The sequence below is a fragment of the Kogia breviceps genome, chromosome 16, assembly GCF_026419965.1.
Source record: "Kogia breviceps isolate mKogBre1 chromosome 16, mKogBre1 haplotype 1, whole genome shotgun sequence".
Taxonomy (NCBI): Eukaryota; Metazoa; Chordata; class Mammalia; order Artiodactyla; family Physeteridae; genus Kogia; species Kogia breviceps.
Window position 1 is genome coordinate 33,331,522 of NC_081325.1, and position 26,178 is coordinate 33,357,699.

Sequence of the window (26,178 nt, forward strand, 5' to 3'; positions counted from 1 at the left end):
AGATGACGTGTATTTCTAATTGCATTATATCACTAAGCACATAATATCAGATTGTGCCATTAGTGATCCTAGCCTTGATCACTTATTTAAGGCAATGATTTTTTTTCTTTAAAGTAAAGGTATGTTTTTCCCTTTTGTAAGAAGTAAGTTATGGCTTGATACTTTGAGACCATGTGAAGATTCTATACTCCTACAATCTTTCACCCAGTGCCTTTTAGCATCCTCTGATGGACTCTGAATCAATTGAGATTGACTTGGAATATGGTGATTTTCTAATTCTATTATTTGTTCTACATTTATTCTCTCGTATTTCTTTGAAAGAAAAGTTTCATCCTCTCTCCTTTTATTTATTTTTACTAGCACTCTGAATTCTTGCATTTTCTTTATCCTTTTTAAAAAATTCAATTATTGTAATTATTCTCTTTGATGCTCATATTATCCCAAATTCCTCCAGTGGGAATCTTTGACCCATTCTTTAAAGCATTTCTTGAAGTAAGGGAATTTAGTGTTTTGTGGAGCATTTTATGAAAGTTATTTTAAGTACCACACAATGGTAAATTCTTATTGTACACACTGCATATGAGACCAAATGTGTAAAGGCTTCACATTTAACCAGCAAAGAATTCTGATGATTGGGACAACATATTACTTTCATAGTTAACAAGTTACACTAGCTGAAAAATGCAATTGGTAGGAGGAAATTCTACAACCAATAAAAGTTATTAGCAATTTAATTTTGAGTCATCTATTTAGCTTCAGAATGGTAAATCTTTTCCTGACTCCTGGATATTTTGAATGGTGCCTATAAATTGAAATACACATGTAGTATATCTATGGACTAAACATTGTATACTACTGCAAAATGTAAGGACAAGGATATAGTTATTTCTGATTCTAAAAGTGCTTGGAAACATGTTTCATTAAAATCAGTATCTAAGCAACGTGCTTGGACACACATTTCAGTAGCATCACAGCTAAGTAAAGCATCGTGAGAAAAATTTGCATTAAGGAATTTAACTCCACCCAGTGTAATTATCCTCTTCCTTCTGTAACTGTCAGTTTCCTCCCCAGTGCCAGGAGCGGCTCTGCCCAATTCCGCAGTCTCTGCTCTAAGTCCACGTTAATGAGGCAGCCCCCGCTATAGGGTTGAAGGTTTTAACAGTCTTCCCAAGCGACTTGGCACGTGGGACCAGAGCCACTCGACAGAACGTTTCTCCCCAGCAGCCACAAGACTGGAAAACCATGGAGGGTGGAGCAAACTCTCAGGGAGCGTCTCCCGGGCTCAGCGCCCCTTCCGCCTGTTCCTCCGATTGGCTGGCGTGAGTCTCGGCCGCCTAATCGCGTTAGAGTGTCTCCTGCGCGGCTTGGCGGCGCCGCCGCGCATGCCCACTCGGGAGCCGCCCCTATGCTTCAGTCCCCGGGAGAGCCAGAGAAGGGCACCGGCAAGCGGCAGGTGGGAACTGGGCTTCGCAGTGCCCGTGCCAATATCAGAGGGCCGAGCCGGGACCTGGATGGGCCCAGTGGGAGAAACGACAGGAAAAACAAGCACCGACAGAACTACCCGATTTTTCCATATACCTTAAGTGCAGGTTTTCCCTGGGTTGACCCATTCACTTTTATTGTAATGTGGGACCTGGACAGTCCGATTTAGCTGTGGGGAGTCGAAAAAATCCGATTATATTTCTTTTCTTTGTATCCGGGCAGATCGAAAAAGGGAGCAAATGGAGCGAATCATCATAAGAAAGTAAACTTTTCTCCTGTGTGGAGTGGACTGCGAACACCCTTCCTTTGACTTTCCCTAACTGGAAGCGCTTTTCCGCCACCGCCCGAGCGTCTCAGCTCTAGCGCTGTCCTGCCCTCTCGGAGGTGGCCGCCTGTGGGCGCTGGAAACGCGGCCTTACTTTCTGCTGTACAAAGAACCGTCCCACTAGTTTCCACGGTGTGCAACTCAGAAAAGTGACCCTGAACGAAAAGCAACCGGCCTTCGGCGGAGAGGCCGTGCCGTGCTCCTTACCGACAAACTGGCCTCGACCTGCAGGCCCCGGCCTGTCCTAAGCGGATCGCCGCTGTCGGCGCGCCACAACCTCCGAGCCTCACGCCAGGCCGGCCCCTGCGGCCGCTTGGAAAACGCGGCGAGCGGAATCCGCACGCGGAAGCGCCGGGCGCACTGAGCATGCCCAGTTGCAGAGCCGACCAGAGGAGTTTTTTTCTTTTCTTTTCTTTTCTTTTTCTTTTTCTTTTTCTTTTTTTGGTCTCAAGCAGCAGGCCTTCTCCCCACTCCCACCCGAGCCCCCCACCACCCCCGGCCTAAGCAGCTACCATGGCCGAGGTCCCCGGCGCAGTGTTGTCCCAGGCGGGTTGGTAAGTAGCGAGTCTCATCGGCCGCGGGCGCGGGCCGGGCCGGAGTAGGGTTGGGGTTGGGGCGGTGGGGTGCGTGTCGGGGTAGGCGGAGGCCGCCGCCCGCCCCCGGCCTCTCCCTGGGCCCTCCGGGCCGGCTCCGCCCCCGGCGCCACGCGGAGCCGAGCGAGTCCCCCAGCTCCCCTCGGCGTGGCGGCGCGGCCTGGGCCCCGGGAAGCGGGCGGCGCGCCGGGGAGAGGCCGGGGGCCGCGGGCAGGGCGGCGGGGCGGGTGGCGACGCAGGCCCGAGCCGAGCTGCGCGGGCGGACCCTCAGCGCTACCGCGCCGCTCCGGGGGTTGTTGCCGCGGCTGGACGAGGGGAGGCGAGGGCTGGAGAACGGAGTGCGGCGGAGAGGGACGAGCGCGGCGGGAGCCCGCGGGCCCGGGGGAAGTTGAGGGCAGAGCACAGCCCGTGCTGTTGCCGGGCCGTTTCTCCGTCCTCCTTATTACAAAGTACAGGACGGAGCAGGGGAAAGCCGCCCTCTGCGGCACACACACAACTTCTGAAGCTGAGAATGACCACATTAACTCGTGTGGATGCTCCGAAGAACTTTTCTTGAAAGGATGACGGTGTTCGGATTTTTAAAGACATGTCAAGATTTTAGGATCTGAAAACAATAAAAAAATTATGCGAATTAAGCAGTTTCTGCAACTTCGGCCATTAGGGTTGTAAACATCCAGTTTAATTTACTAACGCTTTAACAGGCCTGCATGGGCACAGTCTGGGATGAAGGGTGGGAATGAGGTTGAAAAAGATTTGCCCCTGCTCTCTGGAAGTTCACTATCTTAGCGAAAAGAGGCGAAGGAGGCATTAAAACAACAAACACAAAAACGGGAAATTGTGGTAAACTGTACATAGGTGCAGGCAAGTGTGCTATGGAATTGGAGAGGAAGGAGAGTTAATTTCCTAGAGAAGTGGGTTTTGGGAGGTGGTGAAAAGGCTTTGTAGATACAGAGCCGCCGGAGATGAGGCACAGAGGTAGCAAAGTGCTTATTGGTTTGCAGAATTGATATTAGATCCCTATGATTCCTGGAAGTAGAAGGGTGTCCAATGAAGATTAAGACCTTAAAAGTTTGTGGCCAGGTTATGGAGCCTACAAGTGCCTAAAGGATGGATTTGATTTTGTGAATGAAATTTTTGATTAGAGGGCTGTAACACCTGTGTTTTGAAGACGCTGTTCTTGGCTCTGTTGGCACCTCATTTTACAGGTGAAGAGATTGAGGCACAAAATTGTTAAGTAACTTTCCAAAAAAAACGACATAACTGGAAAGTAGTGGAGTTGAATGGTGAGCACAGAGGGGCTGTTTCCAGCTCTGGTGCTTTTAACTGTTACTGTTCTGACAGTTTTTGCTTAGAACACCATTGGCATAACAAACTGTAGCGTTAAAAACTCACCTTTTTCAGTTTTATTTTTTTTCTTCTAACTGGAATTTCTACATTCAGTTTCTTTACCTCACAACGCTGTATTGAAAAATCTCGGATCACTCTTTTTGAGTTTTTCCCCATTCTTCATTTGATTAAGCCTTAATTCTTCAAACTAGTTGTATGAATTCGTTTACAGTCTTTTACTGCTTTCCAACATGATCCCACCTGTGTTAGAAAGGCCAGGCTCAATATTTTGATTCCAAACACATACTAAATTGTTCTTTGGACGCTAAGATCCTTAAGAGTGGGTAAACTGCATCTATGCTTCTGTATATCTGTAATGCCAGGGAGCTCACTACCTTGTAGGTTCTTTTTTTTTGAATTTTATTTTATTTTTTTATACAGCAGGTTCATATTAGTTATCCATTTTATACATGTCAATCCCGATCTCCCAATTCATCCCACCACCGCACCCCCGCCCCTGCCACTTTCCCCCTTGGTGTCCATACGTTTGTTCTCTACATCTGTGTCTCTATTTCTGTCCTGCAAACCGGTGCATCTGTACCAATTTTCTAGGTTCCACATATATGCATTAATATACGATATTTTTCTCTTTCTGACTTATTTCACTCTGTATGACAGTCTCTAGATCCATCCACGTCTCCGCAAATGACCCAATTACGTTCCTTTTAATGGCCGAATAATATTCCATTGTATATATGTACCACATCTTTATCCATTCATCTATTGATGGGCATTTAGATCGCTTCCATGACCTGGCTGTTGTAAATAGTGCTGCAGTGAACATTGGGGTGCATGTGTCTTTTTGAATTATGGTTTTCTCTGGGTATATGCCAAGGAGTGGGATTGCTGGGTCATATGGTAATTCTATTTTTAGTTTTTTAAGGAACTTCCATACTGTTCTCCATAGTGGCTGTATCAATTTACATTCCCACCAACAGTGCAAGAGGGTTCCCTTTTCTTCACACTCTCTCCAGCATTTGTTGTTTGTAGATTTTCTGATGATGCCCATTCTAACTGGTGTGAGGTGATACCCCATTGTAGTTTTGATTTGCATTTTTCTAATAATTAGTGGTGTTGAGCAGTTTTTCATGTGCCTCTTGGCCATCTGTATGTCTTCTTTGGAGAAATGTCTGTTTAGGTTTTCTGCCCATTTTTTGATTGAGTTGTTTGTTTTTTTAATATTGAGCTGCAGGTGCTGTTTATATGTTTTGGAGATTAATCCTTTGTCCATTGATTCCTTTGCAAATATTTTCTGCCATTCTGAGGGTTGTCTTTTCGTCTTGTTTGTAGTTTGCTTGGCAAAAGCTTTGAGGTTTCATTAGGTCCTATTTGTTTATTTTTGTTTTTATTTCTATTGCTCTAGGAGGTGGATCAAAAAAGATCTTGCTGTGATTTATGTCAAAGACTGTTCTGCCTAAGTTTTCCTTTAAGAGTTTTATAGTGTCTAGTCTTACATTTAGGTCTGTAATCCATTTTGAGTTTATTTTTGTGCATGGTGTTTGGGAGTGTTCTGATTTCATTCTTTCACATGTAGCTGTCCAGTTTTCCCAGCACCACTTATTGAAGAGACTGTCTTTTCTCCATTGTATATCCTTGCCTCCTTTGTCATAGATTAGTTGATCATAGGTGCTTGAGTTTATCCCTGGGCTTTCTATCTTGTTCCATTGATCTATGTTTCTGTTTTTGTGCCAGTACCATATTGTCTCGATTACTGTAGCTTTGTAGTACTGTCCGAAGCCAGGGAGTCTGATTCCTCCAGCTCCGTTTTTTTCCTTCAAAACTGCTTTGGCTATTCGGGGTCTTTTGTGTTTCCATACAAATTTTAAGATGATTTGTTCTAGTTCCATAAAAAATGCCATTGGTAATTTGAAAGGGATTGCATTGAATCTGTAGATTGCTTTGAGTAGTATAGTCATTTTCACAATATTGTTTCTTCCAATCCAGGAACATGGTATATCTCTCCATCTGTTGGTATCATCTTTAATCTCTTTCATCAGTGTCTTATAGTTTTCTGCATACAGGTCTTTTGTCTCCCTAGGTAGGTTTATTCCTAGGTATTTTATTCTTTTTGTTGCAATGGTAAGTGGGAGTGTTTCATTAATTTCTCTTTCAGATTTTTCATCATTAGTGTATAGGAATGCCAGAGATTTCTGTGCATTAATTTTGTATCCTGCAACTTTACCAAATTCATTGATTAGCTCTAATAGTTTTCTGGTGGCATCTTTAGGATTCTCTATGTGTAGTATTATGTCATCTTCAAACAGTGACAGTTTTACTTCTTCTCTTCCAATTTGTATTCCTTTTATTTCTTTTTCTTCTCTGATTGCCGTGGCTAGGACTTCCAAAACTATGTTGAATAAGAGTGGCAAGAGTGGACATCCTTGTCCTGTTCCTGATCTTAGGTGAAATGGTTTCAGTTTTTCACCATTGCGAATGATGGTTGTGGTGGGTTTGTCATATATGGCCTTTATTATGTTGAGGTAGGTTCCCTCTGTGCCCACTTTCTGGAGAGTTTTTTGTTATAAATGGGTGTTGAATTTGTCAAAAGCTTTTTCTGCATCTATTGAGATGATCATATGGTTTTTATTCTTCAGTTTGTTAATATGGTGTATCACATTAATTGATTTACGTATATTGAAGAATCCTTGCATTCCTGGGTTAAATCCCATTTGATCATGGTGTATGATCCTAATAATGTGTTGTTGGATTCTGTTTGCTAGTATTTTGTTGAGGATTTTTGCATGTATAATCATCAGTGATATTGGTCTGTAATTTTCTTTTTTTGTCGTATCTTTGTCTGGTTTTGGTATCAGGGTGATGGTGGCCTCATAGATTGAGTTTGGGAGTGTTCCTTCCTCTGCAATTTTTTGGTAGAGTTTGAGAAGGATGGTTGTTAGCTCTTCTCTAAATGTTTGATAGAATTCACCTGTGAAGCCATCTGTTCATGGATTTTTGTTTGTTGAAAGATTTTTAATCACAGTTTCAATTTCATTACTTGTGATTGGTCTGTTCATATTTTCTGTTTCTTCCTGGTTCAGTCTTGGAAGGTAATAACGTTCTAAGAATTTGTCCATTTCTTCCAGTTTGTCCATTTTATTGTCAAAGAGTTGCTTATAGTAGTCTCTTTGGATGCTTTGTATTTCTGTGGTGTCTGTTGTAACTTCTCCTTTTTCATTTCTAATTTTATTGATTTGAGTCCTCTCCCTCTTTTTCTTGATGAGTCTGGCTAATGGTTTATCAATTTTGTTTATCTTCTCAAAGAACCAGCTTTTAGTTTTATTGATCTTTGCTATTGTTTTCTTTATTTCTATTTCATTTATTTCTGGTCTGATCTTGATGATTTCTTTCCTTCTACTGATTTTGAGTTTTGTTCTTCTTTCTCTAGTTCCTTTAGGTGTAAGGTTAGATTGCTTATTTGAAATTTTTCTTGTTTCTTGAGATAGGCTTGTATAGCTATAAACTTCCATCTTAGATTGCTTTTGCTGCATCCTGTAGGTTTTGGATTGTCGTGTTTTCGTTGTCATTTGTCTCTAGGTATTTTTTGATTTCCTCTTTGATTTCTTCAGTGATCTCTTGGTTATTTAGTAGCGTATTGTTTAGCCTCCATGTGTTTTTGTTTTTCACGTTCTTTTCCCCCATAATTGATTTCTAATCTCATAGTGTTGTGGTCAGAAAAGAAGATACTTGATATGGTTTCAGTTCTCTTAAATTTACTGATGCTTGATTTGTGACCCAAGATGTGATCTGTCCTGGAGAATGTTCCGTGTGCACTTGAGAAGAAAGTTTAATCTGCTGTTTTGGGTGGAATGTACTTTAAATATCAATTAAATATATCTGGTCTATTGTGTCATTTAAAGTTTGTGTTTCCTTATTAGTTTTCTGTTTGGATGATCTGTCCATTGGTTTAAGTGAGGTGTTACAGTCCCCCACTATTATTGTGTTACTGTCAATTTCATCTTTTATAGCTGTTAGCAGTTGCCTTATGTATTGAGCTACTCCTATGTGGGTGCATATATATTTATAATTGTTATATCTTCTTTCTGGATTGATCTGTTGATCATTATTTAGTGTCCTTCCTTGTCTCTTGCAACATTTTTTATTTTTAAGTCTTTTTAATCTGATATGAGTATTGCTACTCCAGCTTTCTTTTGATTTCCATTTGCATGGAATATCTTTTTCCATCCCCTCACTTTCAGTCTGTATGTGTCCGTAGGTCTGAAGTGGGTCTCTTGTGGACAGCATATACATGGGTCTTGTTTTTGTACCCATTAAGTGAACCTGTGTCTTTTGGTTGGAGTGTTTAATCCGTTTATGTTTAAGGTAATTATCGATGTGTGTGTTCCTATTACCGTCTTTTAATTGTTATGGGTTTTTGTTTTGTAGAACCTTTTCTTCTCTTGTGTTTCCCACTTAGAGTAGTTCCTTTAGCATTTGTTGTAGAGCTGGTTTGGTGGTGGTGAATTCTCTTAGCTTTTGCTTGTCTGTAATGCTTTTGGTTTCTCCTTCGGACCTGAATGAGATCCTTGCTGAGTAGAGTAAGCTTGGTTCTAGGTTCTTCCCTTTCATCGCCTTAAGTATATCATGCCACTCCCTTCTGGCTTGTAGAGTTTCTGCTGAGAAATCAGCTGTTAACATTATGGGAGTTCCCTTGTATGTTATTTGTTGTTTTTCCCTTGTTCTCAATTTTTCTTTGTCTGTAATTTTTGTCAATTTGATTACTATGTGTCTCAGCATTTTTCTCCTTGGGTTTATCCTGCCTGGGACTCTTTGTGCTTCCTGGACTTGGGTGGCTGTTTCCTTTCCCATTTAGGGAAGTTTTGGACTATAATCTTTTTCAATATTTTCTTGGGTCCTTTCTCTCTTTCTTCTCCTTCTGGGACTCCTATAATGTGAATGTTGTTGTGTTTAATGTTGTCACAGAGGTCTCTTAGGGTGTCTTCGTTTCTTTTCATTCTTTTTTCTTTATTCTGTTCCATGGCAGTGAATTCCACCATTCTGTCTTCCAGTTCACTTACCCGTTTTTCTGCCTCAGTTATTCTACTATTGATTCCATCTAGTGTATTTTTTATTTCAGTTGTATTGTTTCTCTTTGTTTGTTCTTTAGTTCTTCTAGGTCTTTGTTAAACCTTTATTACATCTTCTTGACCTTTGCCTCCATTCTTTTTCTGAGGTCCTGGATCATCTTCAGTTATCATTACTCTGAATTATTTTTCTGGAAGGTTGCTTATCTCCACCTTATTTAGTTGTTTTTCTGGGGTTGTATCTTGTTCTTTCATCTGGTACATAGCCCTCTGCTTTTTCACCTTGTCTGTCTTTCTGTGAATGTGGTTTTTGTTCCACAGGCTGCAAGATTGTAGTTCTTCTTGCTTCTGTTTGCCCTCTGGTGGATGAGGCTATTTAAGAGGCTTGTGCAGGCTTCCTGATGGAAGGGACTGGTGATGGGTAGAGCTGGGTGTTGCTCTGGTGGGCAGAGCTCAGTAAAAGTTTAATCTGCTTGTCTACTGATGGGTGGGGCTGGGTTCCCTCCCTGTTGGTGGTTTTGCCTGAGATGACCCAACACTGGAGCCTGCCCAGCTCTTTGGTGGGGCTAACTGTGGACTCTGGGAGGGCTCATGCCAAGGAGTACTTCCCAGAACTTCTGCTGCCAGTGTCCTTGTCCTCACGGTGAGCCACAGCCACCCCCTGTCTCTTCAGGAGACCCTCCAACTCTAGCAGGTGGGTCCGGTTCAGTCTCCTATGGGGTCACTGCTCCTTCACCTGGGTCCCGATGCACACACTACTTTGTGTGTGCCCTCCAGAAGTGGAGTCTTTTTCCCCCTGTCTTGTCGAAGTCCTGTAATCAAATCCCACTAGCCTTCAAAGTGTGATTCTCTAGGAATTTCTCCTCCTGTTGCCGGACCCCCAGGTTGGGAAGCCTGACGTGGGGCTCAGAACCTTTCACTCCAGTGGGTCGACTTCTGTGGTATGTGTCCTCTAGTTTGTGAGTCACCCACCCAGCAGTTATGGGATTTGATTTTATTGTGATTGTGACCCTCCTATTGTCTCATTGTGCCTTCTCCTCTGCCTTTGTATGTGCGATATCTTTTTTTGTGAGTTCCAGTGTCTTCCTGTCAATGATTGTTCAGCAGTTAGTTGTGATTTTGGTGCTCTTGCAAGAGGTTGCAAGAGCAACCTCTTGCATGTCCTTCTCCCCACCATCTTGAGCCTATCTCCTACCGTGTATATTCTTAATAAAGTCTGATACAAATTGACCTTGGATGCCCATGCTCCTGCCAGTCAGAATTCTCTAACCAGGGTCTCTACCCAAGCTTAATATTCTTCCTGTCTTTGTTATTTTATTATAAACCCTCAGCAATGTTATATTGTGACATTTGCCACTTTGTGTTGCAATTTATCTGTTTACATGTTTCTTACTCTAGAGTGCTCCTTTTGTGTGGCAGGGACTCATAAAGGCAGGAAGAACCTGTGGGGCTAACAAGACTATATATCTACAAGTTTGGGAGTAATCCCTGATGGGTCTTGAACCCACTAGACTTGTGAAGAAAACAAGAGAATGTCCTAGTCTTATTGGTGACTTGTATTAGATCTAATATTTAAGTAGATATTTATTATGTTAACATACAGAATCTCAAAGGTGTATGCAGAGAAGAGTACTGGAAGGAGAATTTTTGACCATAGAGCAGCTTTGACCAACTCATTCCAGTTCTGACATCCCGAGTTTCCTTTGACTCTTGGGATTCTCTGTTATTGTCACTGACAAAATCATTTTTCTTAATGCTTATTATTCACTTAATTACTTTTAGGACATCAAAAGAAATAGATGCTAAAGCACTTAAACTGTTATTACCTGTTCTGTCAGCTTCACCTAAAATAGCAGGTTAGGGAAGTATTTAGTGCTGAAAAACTTATGTTTCTGATAATGTAATCTTCATGGGGTACAGATGATCTGTATAGACTGATCTATATTCTAGTTTATGTTATTTTTTGAGCTTATTTTTTTCTTTTAAGTCTTTAATCTTTATTATAACCCCCACAAAAATCTATATTTTAAAATGCAACTCCCAATAGTAGCCACCTTGGCAGACTTTACAGTAATGTTCTTCCTTAGTAGCCAGTAGCATGGAAGGTGTTAGGTTTGCTGATCTGAACTGAAAAGTTCTAGAAACTTTTCCAGTATAGTGATTATGTTTAAATATTGCAGGAAATTGTACATTGGTCCTTTGTAATGCTTACTTATATGCATGGAATAACTACTGAGAGAAGATATTTGACTCTAGATTTGTCTGCATTACAGATGTACTTCACTCTTTGCCTTTTGTTTTTTCTCTTGAGATTTCCTTAAGGGTGAATTTTGTACTACTAACCTTTTGGGTTTTCTTTTTAAAAGCTTTCAGAACTTTTTTTTAAAAATAGAAACATGTTAAGGAAACAATCAGCTGTGTTTAATTTTGAAAAAGTTTTTTTTTTTAAATAGAATTAGTGATTGTATAGCTTAACTCCCTCAGTGTGCAAATAAGGAAGCTGAAACACTGGTATCAACAGTGCTCAGAGATATAAGCGGCAGAACCATGAATACAGCCCAAATGTCTGGAATAAAGATTCAGTGCTGATTTCCGATGAGTCCTGGTTACCATGTTTAATTTAAATTGTTGGTCAGATATAACACATTTGAAAATTGAAAATTGGATTAACGCTTTTTTTTTGTGATGTGTAAATTTCCTTTCCTCTTTGGGAAAGATTGGTGCTTATACTGAGGAGTGATGCTGTTGGAATCAAAGAAACCTTTACCTTTTGGTGGTTCACCTAATTGCTGATTAGGCTTATCTGAAAATCTGTTTAATTCTGTATTTTTTGAAGTCTAAGAATATCTGAAAAAGTAAGGCGCTATGTTGCCTATATTTACCTTACCCATCAGTTTTGAGTAAGACACATAAGGAAGCATTAGAAGTAGTGTGTTTCCATTTTATTCTGAAAGAACATATTTTCTTAGAAACCCTGGGTTTCTAACATCTGAAATTTAACTTGGTTGTGCTTTGAGCTGGGGTTTTTGTTTTTGTGGGTAGGGTGAAGTTGGAGGGGGAAGAGAGGGTGAACACAAAGGTCTTCTTCTTATCTTGTCCCCCTTGAATTTCACCTCCCTTTTGGAGTTATCTCTCCTTGATTACTGGTACTACCACCATACTGATATCCTCTTGCCCAAGTGTATACCAAACTTCATTCACTTGGTTTCACCTTTGAACAACTAAGAAAGGCTACAAGTTTAGATGTCTTTATCAAAACACTACTAGAGGAGAATATTTATTTATGGGATAAATAGAGAAAGATGCACAATGGCAGCATAGAGTATAAAGTGATGGTTCTCTTGTCTTGAGGAGCATGCCCTGTTATTCCACATATTGCCTTGAGATGGCTGCTCCAGAGAGGTGGGACAACTTCAGGACATTTTGCTGGGATTTTTGATTCTTAGCTTTTGACCTGTCCACAGATGGAGAGCTGTTTTTTACATCCCATCACCTAGAAACTTCCTCCAAAACACATCAAGACCAAGAAAGTCAGATTCCTGTTCTGTAGCCACCCCTGCACTTTTCTTGTTTGTTTGTTTTTTTTTCTGAGAAACACACCAATTCCCTAGGAGACTGCTGGTAAATGAGAAACGCTCTTTGTAGCATCATAAATATAACTATACCTTCATATAATGTACTGTTGGTAATAGTCATACGTAAGAGTTTATGCAAAGGGTATCAGAAGTTTTATTCCCTCATATTATTCCAGCATAACTCTTAGGCATAAGTGTATTTGTAAAGAATTTTGGTAGTTCTTTATAAGGCTATGTGCTAAGTGCAGGATTCTTTTATTTTCTAGAATTATAAAATACTTCATCATTACCACTTTGATATACATGTATTCTTGGTACTCTCTTTTGGAAAGAATCAGAAACATTAAGACACTTTTTAGGTGAAACAGAATAATAGACTGTGCTGAAGAACACTAGAAGAAACCAACTGCTTTATATTTGGTGTTTGGGAGAGCTTATTGGAGACATCTTTCCATTTTGAAATATTTCATGTTTTTCTAATGAGCATTTGTTATTGTATCTTTGGTTTATGTTGTTTGTGAAGTTATAATGTTCAAATGTAATAAGTGTTATTGACTGTCTCAAAATATGTTACATATTACCTGGTTGCCTCTTGATATTATAAAATGTCATTAATACACAAAAAAGACTATGTATTATGTTAAACTGTGCAAGTTTTCAGGTTCGAAGGTGCTATTTGCAGTATTTTTTTTTGGTATATAACCTATAAATCTAGTTTTAACTGCCTGTCTTTGACTGCCTCAAGCATAAAGGGGATATAAAAAGAAACTTGCTACCTCAGCAAGTTGAAAATAATTTTCTCCTCATACAGCAGCATTTGCTAGATCAAGTAAAAATTGCATAGTAACATTTCAACAGCCATAAAAATATAACATATATTTTTTGGCTTATGCTTTCTTCTTTTGACAAAACAATATTGGCATTTTGTCTTATCATGTTAAGTCCCATGTATCTATAAATTCTGACTTTTTGAAAGGTACAGAATAGCTGAAGAACACTTTGTATAATTTTTAGAAGAAGCAGACTGCACTTTCAGCAATGCAAGATTTTTCTTGTAAAAGTTGAGAAAACATTGTGAAGTCACAGAATGACAAAGAAAAGCAGAGAGATAGCAGGAAATGTGTGGTGATAAAGTAATACAGTGAGTCAGTGATACTCATAGCAGAAGCACATTGTGATGTAGAGAAAGAGGAAAGAAACAAATTGTGCTCTGGGGCTCGACAGAGCCTACATGTACGTTAGTACTGTAACCTCTGCATGTTTCACACCGCTGCTCGATAGGTATGAGTCTGTGTGCAAATGTGAGCACTTCTCATTCATTTTACAGTTTTACAGCCTTTAACATGGAGACAAATAGCTACCTTCATCTCAGTATAGTGCTACTGAAGGTATGATACCTTTACAACAATAAGTAAGTCTTTGCAGTAATGCAGGGAAATATGTAATCCTATAGTAGTGTGTATACTGAAATACAAGTAGTAAATATTTGTACCTCTTATACACAAGGCACTGTGTTTGTTGTTACGATGATGTACAAGACAGGCAGAATTTAAACATTTCATACACTGGTATTTTGCTTCCAGGGTGTTGTTGAGAGCAGTTAACCCCCACTGGCGAAGTATGAAAGGCTTTCTAGAACTAGTGATGTATAAGTAGGGTATCTTATATATGCCAACTCAATATGGTGTCTAGTCTTTGTCTAGGAACAAAAACAAGATAGATTCATTGATGTACTCATTGAACAAATAATTATTGAACATCTAGTTGTGGCAGGCACTTTCTTTTTTTTTTTTTCAGGGTTCTACTGCATTTTCACTCACTTTCCTGAAATTAGAGAACTAGATCAGGTTGAGGAAAAACGTTTTCCTTTTATTACAATGTAGTATTTATTTATTTTTTTGAGTTGAATAATATATATTATTTTATACTGCAGGTTCTTATTAGTCATCAATTTTTTACACATCAGTGTATACATGTCAATCCCAATCGCGCAATTCATCACACAACCACTCCCACCCCCCCACGGCTTTCCCCGCTTGGTGTCCATACGTTTGTTCTCTACATCTGTGTCTCAATTTTTGCCCTGTAAACCAGTTAATCTGTACCATTTTTCTATGTTCCACATATGTGCGTTAATATACGATATTTGTTTTTCTTTTTCTGACTTCATTCTGTATGACAGTCTCTAGATCCATCCACGTCTCCACAAATGACCCAATTTCGTTCCTTTTAATGGCTGAGTAATATTCCATTGTATATATGAACTGCATCTTTATCCATTCATCTGTTGATGGGCATTTAGATTGCTTCCATGACCTGGCTATTGTAAATAGTGCTGCAGTGAACATTGGGGTGCATGTATCTTTGTGAATTATGGTTTTCTCTGGGTATATGCCCAGTAGTGCGATTGCTGGATCATATGGTAATTCTATTTTTAGCTTTTTAAGGAACCTCTATACTGTTCTCCATAGTGGCTATATCAATTTACATTCCCACCAACAGTGCAAAGGGTTCCCTTTTCTCTACACCCTCTCCAGCATTTATTGTTTCTAGATTTTTTGATGATGACCATTCTGAACGGTGTGAGGTGATAACTCATTGTAGTTTTGATTTGCATTTCTCTAATAATTAGTGATGTTGAGCAGTTTTTCATGTGCTTCTTGGCCATCTGTATGTCTTCTTTCGAGAAATGTCTATTTAGGTTTTCTGCCCATTTTGGTATTGGACTGTTTGTTTTTTTAATATTGAGCTGCATGAGCTGTTTATGTAGTTTGAAGATTAATCCTTTGTTGATTCGTTGGCAAATATTTTCTTCCATTCGGAGGGTTGTCTATTCGTCTTGTTTATGGTTTTCTTTGCTGTGCAAAAGCTTTGAAGTTTCATTAGGTCCCATTTGTTTATTTTTGTTTTTATTTCCATTACTCTAAGAAGTGGATGAAAAAAAATCTTGCTGGGATTTATGTCAAAGAGTGTTCTTCCTATGTTTTCCTCTAAGAGTTTTATAGTGTCTGGTCTTATATTTAGGTCTTTAATCCATTTTGAGTTTATTTTTGTGTATGTTGTTAAGGAGTGTTCTGATTTCATTCTTTCACATGTAGCTGTCCAGTTTTCCCAGCACCACTTATTGAAGAGACTGTCTTTTCTCCATTGTATATCCTTGCCTCCTTTGTCATAGATTAGTTGACCATAGGTGCTTGAGTTTATCCCTGGGCTTTCTATCTTGTTCCATTGATCTATGTTTCTGTTTTTGTGCCAGTACCATATTGTCTCGATTACTCTAGCTTTGTAGTACTGTCCGAAGCCAGGGAGTCTGATTCCTCCAGCTCCGTTTTTTTCCTTCAAGACTGCTTTGGCTATTTGGGGTTTTTGTGTCCCATACAAATTTTAAGATTTTTTGTTCTAGTTCCATAAAAAATGCCATTGGTAATTTGAAAGGGATTGCATTGAATCTGTAGATTGCTTTGGGGAGTATAGTCATTTTCACAATACTGATTCTTCCAATCCAAGAACATGGCATATCTCTCCATCTGTTAGTATCATCTTAATTTCTTTCATCAGTGTCTTATAGTTTTCTGCATACAGGTCTTTTGTCTCCCTAGGTAGGTTTATTCCTAGGTATTTTATTCTTTTTGTTGCAGTGGTAAGTGGGAGTGTTTCCTTAATTTCTCTTTCAGATTTTTCATCATTAGTGTATAGGAATGCAAGAGATTTCTGTGCATTAATTTTTATCCTGCAACTTTACCAAATTCATTGATTAGCTCTAATAGTTTTCTGGTGGCATCTTTAGGATTCTCTATATGTAGTATTATATCATCTGCAAACAGTGACAGTTTTACTTCTTCTCTTCCAATTTGTATTCCTTTTATTTCTTTTTCTTCTCTGATTGCTGTGGCCTGGACTTCCAAATCTATGTTGAATAATAGTGGTGAGAGTGGACATCCTTGTCTTGTTCCTGATCTTAGACGAAATGGTTTCAGTTTTTCACCATTGCGAATGATGGTTGTGGTGGGTTTGTCATATATGGCCTTTATTATGTTGAGGTAGGTTCCCTCTGTGCCCACTTTCTGGAGATTTTTTTGTTATAAATGGGTGTTGAATTTGTCAAAAGCTTTTTCTGCATCTATTGAGATGATCATATGGTTTTTATTCTTCAGTTTGTTAATATGGTGTATCACATTAATTGATTTGCATATATTGAAGAATCCTTGCATCCCTGGGTTAAATCCCACTTGATCATGGTGTATGTTGCTTTTAATGTGTTGTTGGATTCTGTTTGCTAGTATTTTGTTGAGGATTTTTGCATGTATAATCATCAGTGATATTGGTCTGTAATTTTCTTTTTTTGTTGTATCTTTGTCAGGTTTTGGTATCAGGGTGATGGTGGCCTCATAGAATGAGTTTGGGGGTGTTCCTTCCTCTGCCATTTTTTGGAAAGTGTGAGAAGGATGGTTGTTAGCTCTTCTCTAAATGTTTGATAGAATTCACCTGTGAAGCCATCTGTTTGTGGATTTTTGTTTGTTGGAAGATTTTTAATCACAGGTCCAATTTCATTACTTGTGATTGGTCTGTTCATATTTTCTGTTTCTTCCTGGTTCAGTCTTGGAAGGTTATAATGTTCTAAGACTTTGTGCATTTCTTCCAGGTTGTCCACTTTATTGGTATAGAGTTGCTTGTAGTAGTCTCTTAGGATGCTTTGTATTTCTGTGGTGTCTGTTGTAACTTCTCCTTTTTCATGTCTAATTTTATTGATTTGAGTCCTCTCCCTCTTTTTCTTGATGTGTCTGGCTAATGGTTCATCTATTTCATTTATCCTCACAAAGAACCGCCTTTCAGTTTTATTGATCTTTGCTATTGTCTTCTTTGTTTCTGTTTCATTTATTTTTGCCTTGATCTTTATGATTTCTTTCCCTCTGCTAACTTTGGGTTTTGTTTCTTTTTCTTTCTCTAGTTCCTTTAGGCATAAGTTTAGATTGTTTGAGATTTTTCTTGTTTCTTGAGGTAGGCTTGTATAGCTATATAAACTTCCCTCTTAGAACTGCTTTTGCTGCATCCTGTAGGTTTTGGATCGTCATGTTTTCATTGATTTGTCTTTAGGTATTTTCTGATTTCCTCTTTGATTTCTTCAGTGATTTCTTGGTTATTTAGTAATGTATTGTTTAGTCTATATGTTTTTGTGTTTTTTACATTTTTTTCCCTGTAATTCATTTCTAATCTTATAGCTTTTTGGTCAGAAAAGATGCTTGATATGATTTCAGTTCTCTTACATTTACTGAGGCTTGATTTGTGACCCAATATGTTATCCATCCTGGAGAATATTCTGTGTGCACTTGAGAAGAAAGTTTAATCTGCTGTTTTTGGATGGAATGTCCTATAAATATCAGGTAAATCTCTCTGGTCTGTTGTGTCATTTAAAGCTTCTGTTTCCTTATTTATTTTCATTTTAGATGATCTGTCCATTGGTGTAAATGAGGTGTTAAAGCCTCCCACTATTATTGTGTTACTGTCGATTTCCTCTTTTATAGCTGTTAGCAGTTGCCTCATGTATTGAGGTGCTCCTATGTTGGGTGCATATATATTTATAATTGTTATATCTTCTTCTTGCATTGGTCCCTTGATCATTATGTGGTGTCCTTTTTTGTCTCTTACAACATTCTTTATTTTAAAGTTATTTTATCTGATATGAGTATTGCTACTGCAGCTTTCTTTTGATTTCCATTTGTATGGAATATCTTTTTCTATTCCCTCACTTTCATTCGGAATGAGTCTTTAGGTCTGAAGTGGGTCTCTTGTAGACAGCATATAAATGGGTCTTGTTTTTGTATCCATTTAGCAAGCCTGTGTCTTTTGGTTGGAGCATTTAATCATTGACGTTTAGGGTAATTTTCAATATGTATGTTCCTATGACCATTTCTGAATTGTTTTGGGTTTGTTTTTGTAGGTCCTTTTCTTCTCTTGTTTTTCCCACTTAGAGAAGTTCCTTTAGCATTTGTTGTAGAGCTGGTTTAGTGGTGCTGCATTCTCCTAGCTTTTGCTTGACTTTAAAGGTTTTGATTTCTCCATCGAATCTGAATGAGATGCTTGCCGGGTAGAGTAATGTTGGTTCTAGGTTCTTCCCTTTCATCACTTTAAGTATATCATGCCACTCCCTTCTGGCTTGTAGAGTTTCTGCTGAGAAATCAGCTGTTAACATTATGGGAGTTCCCTTGAACGTTATGTCATTTTTCCCTTGCTGCTTTTAATAATTTTTCTTTGTCTTTAAATTTTCCCATTTTGATTACTATGTGTCTTGGTGTGTTTCTCCTTGGATTTATCCTGTATGTGAGTCTGTGCGGTTCCTGGACTTATGTGGTTATTTCCTTTCCCATGTTTGGGAAGTTTTGGACTATAATCTCTTCAAATAGTTTCTCAGGTCCTTTCTCTCTTTCTTCTCCTTCTGGGACTCCTATAATGTGAATGTCGTTGTGTTTAATGTTGTCACAGAGGTCTCTTAGGGTGTCTTCGTTTCTTTTCATTCTTTTTCCTTTATTCTGTTCCATGGCAGTGAATTCCACCATTCTGTCTTCCAGATCACTTATCTGTTCTTCTGCCTCAGTTATTCTGTTATTGATTCCTTCTAGTGTAGTTTTCATTTCATCTATTGTATTGTTCATCTCTGTTTATTTATTGTTTAATTCTTCTAGGTCTTTGTTAAACATTTCTTACATCTTCTCGATCCTGCCTCCATTCTTTTTCTGAGGTCCTGGATCATCTTCACTATCATTATTTTGAATTTTTTTTTGGAAGTTGCTGATCTCCACTTCATTTAGTTGTTTTTCTGGGGTTTTATCTTGTTCCTTCATCTGGTACATAGCTGTCTGCCTTTTTATCTTGTTTATCTTTCTGTGAATGTGGTTTTTGTTCCACAGGCTGCAGTATTGTAGTTCTTCTTCATTCTGCTGTCTACCCTCCAGGCACTTTGTTTTAGTATGATCAGGTGTAGTCTTAGGGGAGAAAGCCATTAATTATATATTCAAACATGTTGCATCTGTAAGATATACTAGAGAGGAGAAGGGATATGGCTCCATAGGAGATTATAAAAGGGAAATTTGGTGTCTTCATGGTGGTCAGAGAATGCTTCTATGAGACCTGGAGGATAAGTGGGAATTAGACCAAGTAGGGGGAAAGCCCCATATGCAAAGATCATATGGCAGTAGGGAGCATGGTGAGTACAAAGGACTGAATTACCAGTATTAATGGAGGGCACAACCGAGAGACAGTGTAGTAAGGTGGGACTGGGAGATACCCAGGGACTAGATCATGTAGCTTGGGCCTTGTAGGTCATGGTAAGTTTCTTTTTTGTTTTAAGGCAACAGAAATCAGTCGAAAAGTTTTATTAAGGGGTGGGAGGATTGAAGTAGGAATGACATCTTAGTTACATTTTGAGGTATCCTTCCATTGAAGAAAATGGATTGGAACTAGGTAGGAGTAGATGGATGGAATGGTGGTGATGATTGAGTTGGAGAGCTGTAGATTTATTTGAGAGATAATTTATGAGGTAAAATTGACAGAACTTTATGTGAGTAAGAGAGAAGGAAGTGTCAAGGGTTTGATTTCTTGGTTTCTGGCTTGTATACCTGAACTGAATAAGTACAGTTAGACTATTAGAAGAAGACCACATTCCTGAGGGGTGGATCTTGAATCGAAGTTGGACATTATTTGAGTGTGAAGTGACTTTGAGTCATCTAAAGTAAGATACCAGTTGGGCATTAGGAAATATTGGGCTGGCCAAAAAGTTTATTTGGGTTTTTCAGTAACAGCTGAGAAGCGAACTTTTTGGCCAACTAAATACTAATCTTGCACTCAGCGAGAAGACTGGGTTAGAGATATACATTTGTGGTCATTTGAGTATAGTTGATGGTGAAGCAGAGCATGGATGAGATCATCTAAGGCTGCACTATCCAATATAGTAGACATTAGCCATATGTGTCTACTAAGCACTTGAAATGGGTCTAGTCCAAATTCAGATGTGATGTAAATGTAAAATACACACTGATTTTGGAGGCTTATTACAAAAAAGGAATGTGACTATCTCATTGTTTTATATTATTTACAGTATTGAAATAATATTCTCTATATTGTGTTAAACATATTATTAAATTAATTTCACCTGTTTACTTTTTAAAATGTGGTCACTAGAAAATTTAAAATTACATATGTGACTTGCATTATATTTCTGTTAGACAGCAGTGATCTATGATTTAAAGACCAGACTTTGAGTAGGAAGAGGCTAGGTTCAAGCAATGACGAATTTCAGCATTTTAAGAGGAGAATTAGCCTTTAAGGAGTTGCCAGAGGGGGAAAAAACATATGAAGTCATTGACTTTTCGAAGAAGAGAAAATGGATATAATCTCTTAAGAGTTCTGTGATAAGATTATTTGATTAGGTCATCATTGGTATATTCACTTGCTCGTATTATAGATTGAGAGCAGTTTTTAAGACACTCTTTATAAATTTAAGGTATCTGAAGGTCATTTAAAAAAAATTCTCCCTAAATCCCCCCAAAACTCCTCGCAATATAAAATGCAAGTAAAACTCAGTTGCAGCTTTTTAGAAGACAATCTATCATAAATATTAAGTGAACATGTTAAAAAAACATTTTTATTTTGTTAAATTTATAAGCAGGACCTTGAGAAGTTTGATAAATACCTAATGTGAAATATTAATGGAAAAAGTTGCTAAATAAGTTAAGCCAACATTTTATAATGGATATTGGAATTGATTCCATTCAAGTATTGTGTTTTTTTTCTTTTTTTTTGCGGGCCTTTCACTGTTGTGGCCTCTCCCATTGCAGAGCACAAGCTCCAGACGTGCAGGCTCAGCGGCCATGGCTCACGGGGCCAGCCACTCCGCGGCATGTGGGATCTTCCCGGACTGGGGCACGAACCCGTGTCTCTTGCATCAGCAGGCAGACTCGAAACCACTGTGCCACCAGGGAAGCCCTCAAGTATTGTTTTGAGAGAGAGATAGTTTTTTTTTTTTTTTTGGCTGTGCTGAGCGACATGTCTGATCTTAGTTCCTGGACTAGGGATCGAACCCATGCCCCCTGCAGTGGAAGCGCAGAGTCCTAACCACTGGACAGCTAGGGAATTACCGAGAAGTAGTTGATGTATGTAAGTTTAAGTGTCCAGAAAGTTGATAGGTAATCATAATAAAGTTAATGAAATAATTTTACCTTTATCTCTAGATATATTTTTGATTTTATATTCAAGCTAAATGAATATTTGGCTTTTCTAATTAGTTAAAATAGTTTGATTGATGCCTTGTTACTTCGTAAGCTCCTGTAAGGCAAGGATCAAGTCTTTTCATTTTTCTGTAGTATTCTTAGCATTTAGCAGGGTGTGAGGTATACAGTAGACACTTAAATGCTTGTGGAATGAATGCTAGTGTCATCTTAATTAGTCTTGGTATCTTTCATCACATTGTTTTTGTGTTTTCCAGGAACACAAAATTTCTTCAAGCGTTTTGTAGAATAGAAAATTGTTATTTCTGAAGTGAATGTTGTGAAATGAAAAAAACCCCAACAGATTAATAAAGAATGTAATCTCCTCAGAAATATAGGAGATAATCTTACACAAATACTTCTCTATTGATACTTAGAGATAATCTTACACAAATACTTCTCTATTGATACTTATTTCTAACTGAATATAAAGACATATACTTACAAGTTTAGATGTAAATTTTGAAATATGCTGATAAAATTTCTTTGCTTGGGACAACGAACTGTTTCTGTAGGGGCTTTGAAATGTTCTTTCTCAAAGCAATGTTAATTAGAAACTTTTCAGAAGCTCATTAAGTTAGTATATGTTTGTCCTAGGCCCTAATTCTTTATACATTAGATATTTTATGAGATATGCTACTAATTTTTACTTGCCTTTTTGATATTTTAGAATTGTTAGCTTTGGGTCCCTGGTTAGAAAGGTGTTAGGATGACGAGATTGTAATTCATTCTAGGACCTTTGATGAGGCAAAGAAGTAGGCATTTAGGCACCTTGTAGTCTAGTAAGCTGGCATAGGCTCCCAATCCACCTGAAGACACTGCCAAGCACACGTTGCTCTTTTGTTATTTAAATTATGAACACCAAAAAGGACCATGTATATGTTACTAGTTAGAATACAAAGCATGTGAAATAGGCTCCTTCTCAGTATCCTTTTTCAGTGGCCCTTTCTGCCTGAGCTGAGAGCCCAAGTTGGTATAAAGGGGCTCCTAGTCTTAGTGGTTTACCATGATCTTTTGTCCAGGCTGCCTGCTGATTTCTGTCTGTTTCACTGTCATCTATGAGTAATAGTGAGATTTCTTCAGGGCTGTGTTTATTTGCATTCTTTTCTCAGTTGAGTTTCTTGGGGAGGGATGGGGTAGATTAATACCCATGCTCCATCATAATCTTCTTTCCTTGCTACATTTGGAAGTTTTACAGGATCGGCATGTACTGTTTCCTTATTTTGGTTGCTGATAAATTTTTTGACTTGCTTTTTCTGGTTTTGGTTGTTTTCTTTGTTTTTCCCCTTGTTCACTTAATTAGTTACACATCCATCAGAAGTTCTTATGAGCATATATTAATTAGATGTTTCTTTGATAATTAAAAATTGATAAATAATAAAGTATTATGTATACCTAATTAATTGCTATACCAATACCATGAAATTTTGGTCCCCTGTTTTGTGTCTTTGTTTACATCCTTGTTGTTGCAAAGTGATCACCTAACATTTGTTGGTAGACATACCTAGCTGCTCTTTGCTACCATTATACTCATTACATTTTCTACCAGTTAAATAGACAAGGTTTGTTTTGTAGTGGTAGTTCACAGTTAAATTTTATCTTCATAAAATTAGATGTAATTTCTTAACAAATTGAGAGTTTAACAAATTGAAATTTTTTTTTTTTTTTTTTTTTTTTTGTGGTACGTGGGCCTCTCACTGTTGTGGCCTCTCCCGTTGCGGAGCACAGGCTCCGGACGCACAGGATCAGTGGCCATGGCTCACGGGCCCAGCCGCTCCGCGGCATGTGGGATCTTCCCAGACCAGGACACGAACCCGTGTCCCCTGCATCAGCAGGCGGATTCTCAACCACTGCGCCACCAGGGAAGCCCAACAAATTGAAATTTTGATTTGACATCATGAAAAAGATAATCCAGTGTAGTGGTATAGACTTTAATGGGTACAGGGTAATGAGAAAGGACTTAATATTTGAGTGATATATGACAGAAATCATGTATACATACTGAAGTCTGATTGAAAACACAATAGGGCCTCGAAGTTTTTGCCAGTTTATATTTATGTGAATAAACATTTACATTGATATTATTTTAATTAAAATGCAAAAACTGGCCCAAGATAGACACTTCTAATATTTAGAAAACCACTCTGTATTAGTTAGATTGAAGGCTAGCCTGCTGTAATAGAGGCCCCGCATTACAGAGGGCTCAAGAATGTAGCCTCTTTTTCTTCTGTCACAAAACAAAGTGATGGGAAATTCTGCTTTGTGTTGTCATTTAGGGACCTGGGTTCCTTCCATCATACTGATTCGTTGTCCTATTACCCCTGCTACTTCAAGTGAGGTCCTCAGACCAACAGCATTGGCATTACCTCATAGTTTATTTGTAATGTAGAATCTCAGATCTCCTCTACAGACTTAGTAAATCAGTACCTGCATTTTAACAGGATTCTCTCAGTGTTTCTTCTGTACGTTAAAGTTTGAGAAGCACTGCTCTAGGGCCTTGTCATTGTCGTCACGGTCAAAGCCTTATCTGAGTTTCAGGTAACAGGAAAAGGAAAGACAGCAGAGAGCCATAGAGTTGTTGTTCCCTGTTGGGGAAGGTGGCACACATCATGTCCTTGGTTTCCAAGAACTTTTGTCTCAATCTGCCTGTAAGGGATTCTCAGAAATGTGGTTTAGTTCAGTGATTCTCAAACTATCTGCCAGTTTTAAAAACATCCAGTTTCTCACAGATCAGTAATTTTGTAAACTGTGAAATCTTACAGCAATGTCAGATTGCTTCTAATTCTTACCTCAGTTTCTGTACCTACCCATCATGGTGTACTAACAAAGAGTTTGAGAATTGGCACTGCACTGATGCATGGACACATGGGTCATGTATTCCACCTGGATACACTTTGAATTTTTCACTCAGTGATGCTGTTCAAATTATGGTAATGTTATATGAATTGGTATGAATGAATGAGGCCCTATATTTATGGCCTTTCATACTTTTTGATTTGATTTACTTACTAATATTCTTCTACTTAAAAAATTATTTTATTTATTTTTTACCACTCTGTGCAGCTTGCAGGACCTTAGCTCCTGGACCAGGGATTGAACCCAGGTCCCGGCAGTGAAACCACTGGACCGCCAGGGAATTCCCGAAAAATTAGATAATCTTATGTTTGTAGAGGACTTCTCAGCTTGCAAAGAGCTCTCTTTCCCTAATTATATGTCATTCCATAAAAAGAAGTAGTACGTATGTATTGTATTTGCTTATAAAAGGGTATTGTAAGCTTTCCTAGTTTAATCATGTTGCTCATACCTAGTATGGCATGTCAAAGAAGGATGTTCATGTCTGTTATGAGATACCTTTCTAATGTATTTTGTAACTTTCTTATACTTTTAGTAAGAATTAATATGAACTAATATTAATTTACAATTGGTGTTATGAGACTTACCTGTGTCATTATCATATTGGCTTGACATGGTTTGAATTATTCCTGCCTCAACATGTTTTTATGGAAAATAAAATTGAATTGGACTGTTGGTAGTCTTATAAAATGTTTTACCTTATCACAATAACTTTCATGTGTAAATTGAATTATTTATAGTTATTGGTAATGCTTTATGCAAAAGTATATTTTAAAAATGTATGATTATGTATTTTTACATGTTAAAGACACATACTTTTAAAGTGGAAAGTAGCCTAATGTTTGACTAAATGTTTTTGTTATATTCAACATGCTTGTTGTTGTTTTGGCCTGCCCAGTGTTGTCCTGCAGCACCAATATTTTTTCCCTCCAAGTACCCAGTGCACATGAACTAATAGGTCAGCAGAAAGTCTGCATAGTGAAATTGCCTAGAAACAGGCTTGCAAGCTTGAATCAATTTGTGTTTGAAACTGAGATTAATAAATTACATGGTTTTGAATAGTTAAAAGTCTATGTTAGAATTATTAATTAGAATTAAATAATTAGAATTATATCACAAAACTGGATTATCATGAGAGATTACTGAGGAAAAAATGTTACAAAAACACTACTATGTACCCTTGATCTTCAATTAGATTTATACCTACTTTTTTTTTTTTTTTTTTTGGCTGTGCTCTTGTGACTTGTGGGATCTTAATTCCCCAACCAGGGATCGAACCCAGGCCCTCAGCAGTGAGAGTGCGGAGTCGTAATCACTGGACTGCCAAGGAATTTCCAAACTTGTACCTGTTTCTTGAGAAGCAGTATGGTTGGTGGTTAATACAAGGGCTCTGAAGTCCAAGTCTCTTGAGCCAGGGTCAATCCTGGTTCTGCCACTGAGCAGCTGTAAGCCTGATCACATTAATTAACTGCTTGCTGCCTCAGTTTCCTATCTGTTAAATGATGTCAATTGTAGCACCTATCCCGTAGTATAGTCATGAGGATTAGTGAGTTAATACACACAAAGTGTTTAGAACATTGCTTGTCATATGCTAAATGCTCAGTAAATACTTGCAGTTCTTCCTATTGTATGTTAAGCCTGGACTCTCATAACTTATGTGATTTGCACATATGTGGATTTCTG

General features: G+C 38.4%; 1 protein-coding gene across 2 annotated transcripts in view; it reads left to right on the plus strand.

Moving 5' to 3' along the window:
* The first annotated feature begins 1,388 nt into the window (after positions 1 to 1,388).
* Positions 1,389 to 26,178, plus strand: part of TDRD3 (tudor domain containing 3) — a 210,793-nt gene continuing 186,003 nt past the window's right edge. Inside the window, exons 1-2 of one of the 2 annotated variants that reach the window (XM_059042391.2) lie at positions 1,389 to 1,453; positions 1,705 to 2,361. In XM_059042391.2, the coding sequence (XP_058898374.1) occupies positions 2,321 to 2,361 (41 nt within the window). In that variant the 5' untranslated portion in view covers positions 1,389 to 1,453; positions 1,705 to 2,320. Of the gene's footprint in view, positions 2,362 to 26,178 lie in introns of both variants that reach the window. The other variant, XM_067016262.1, reaches the window with a different exon arrangement.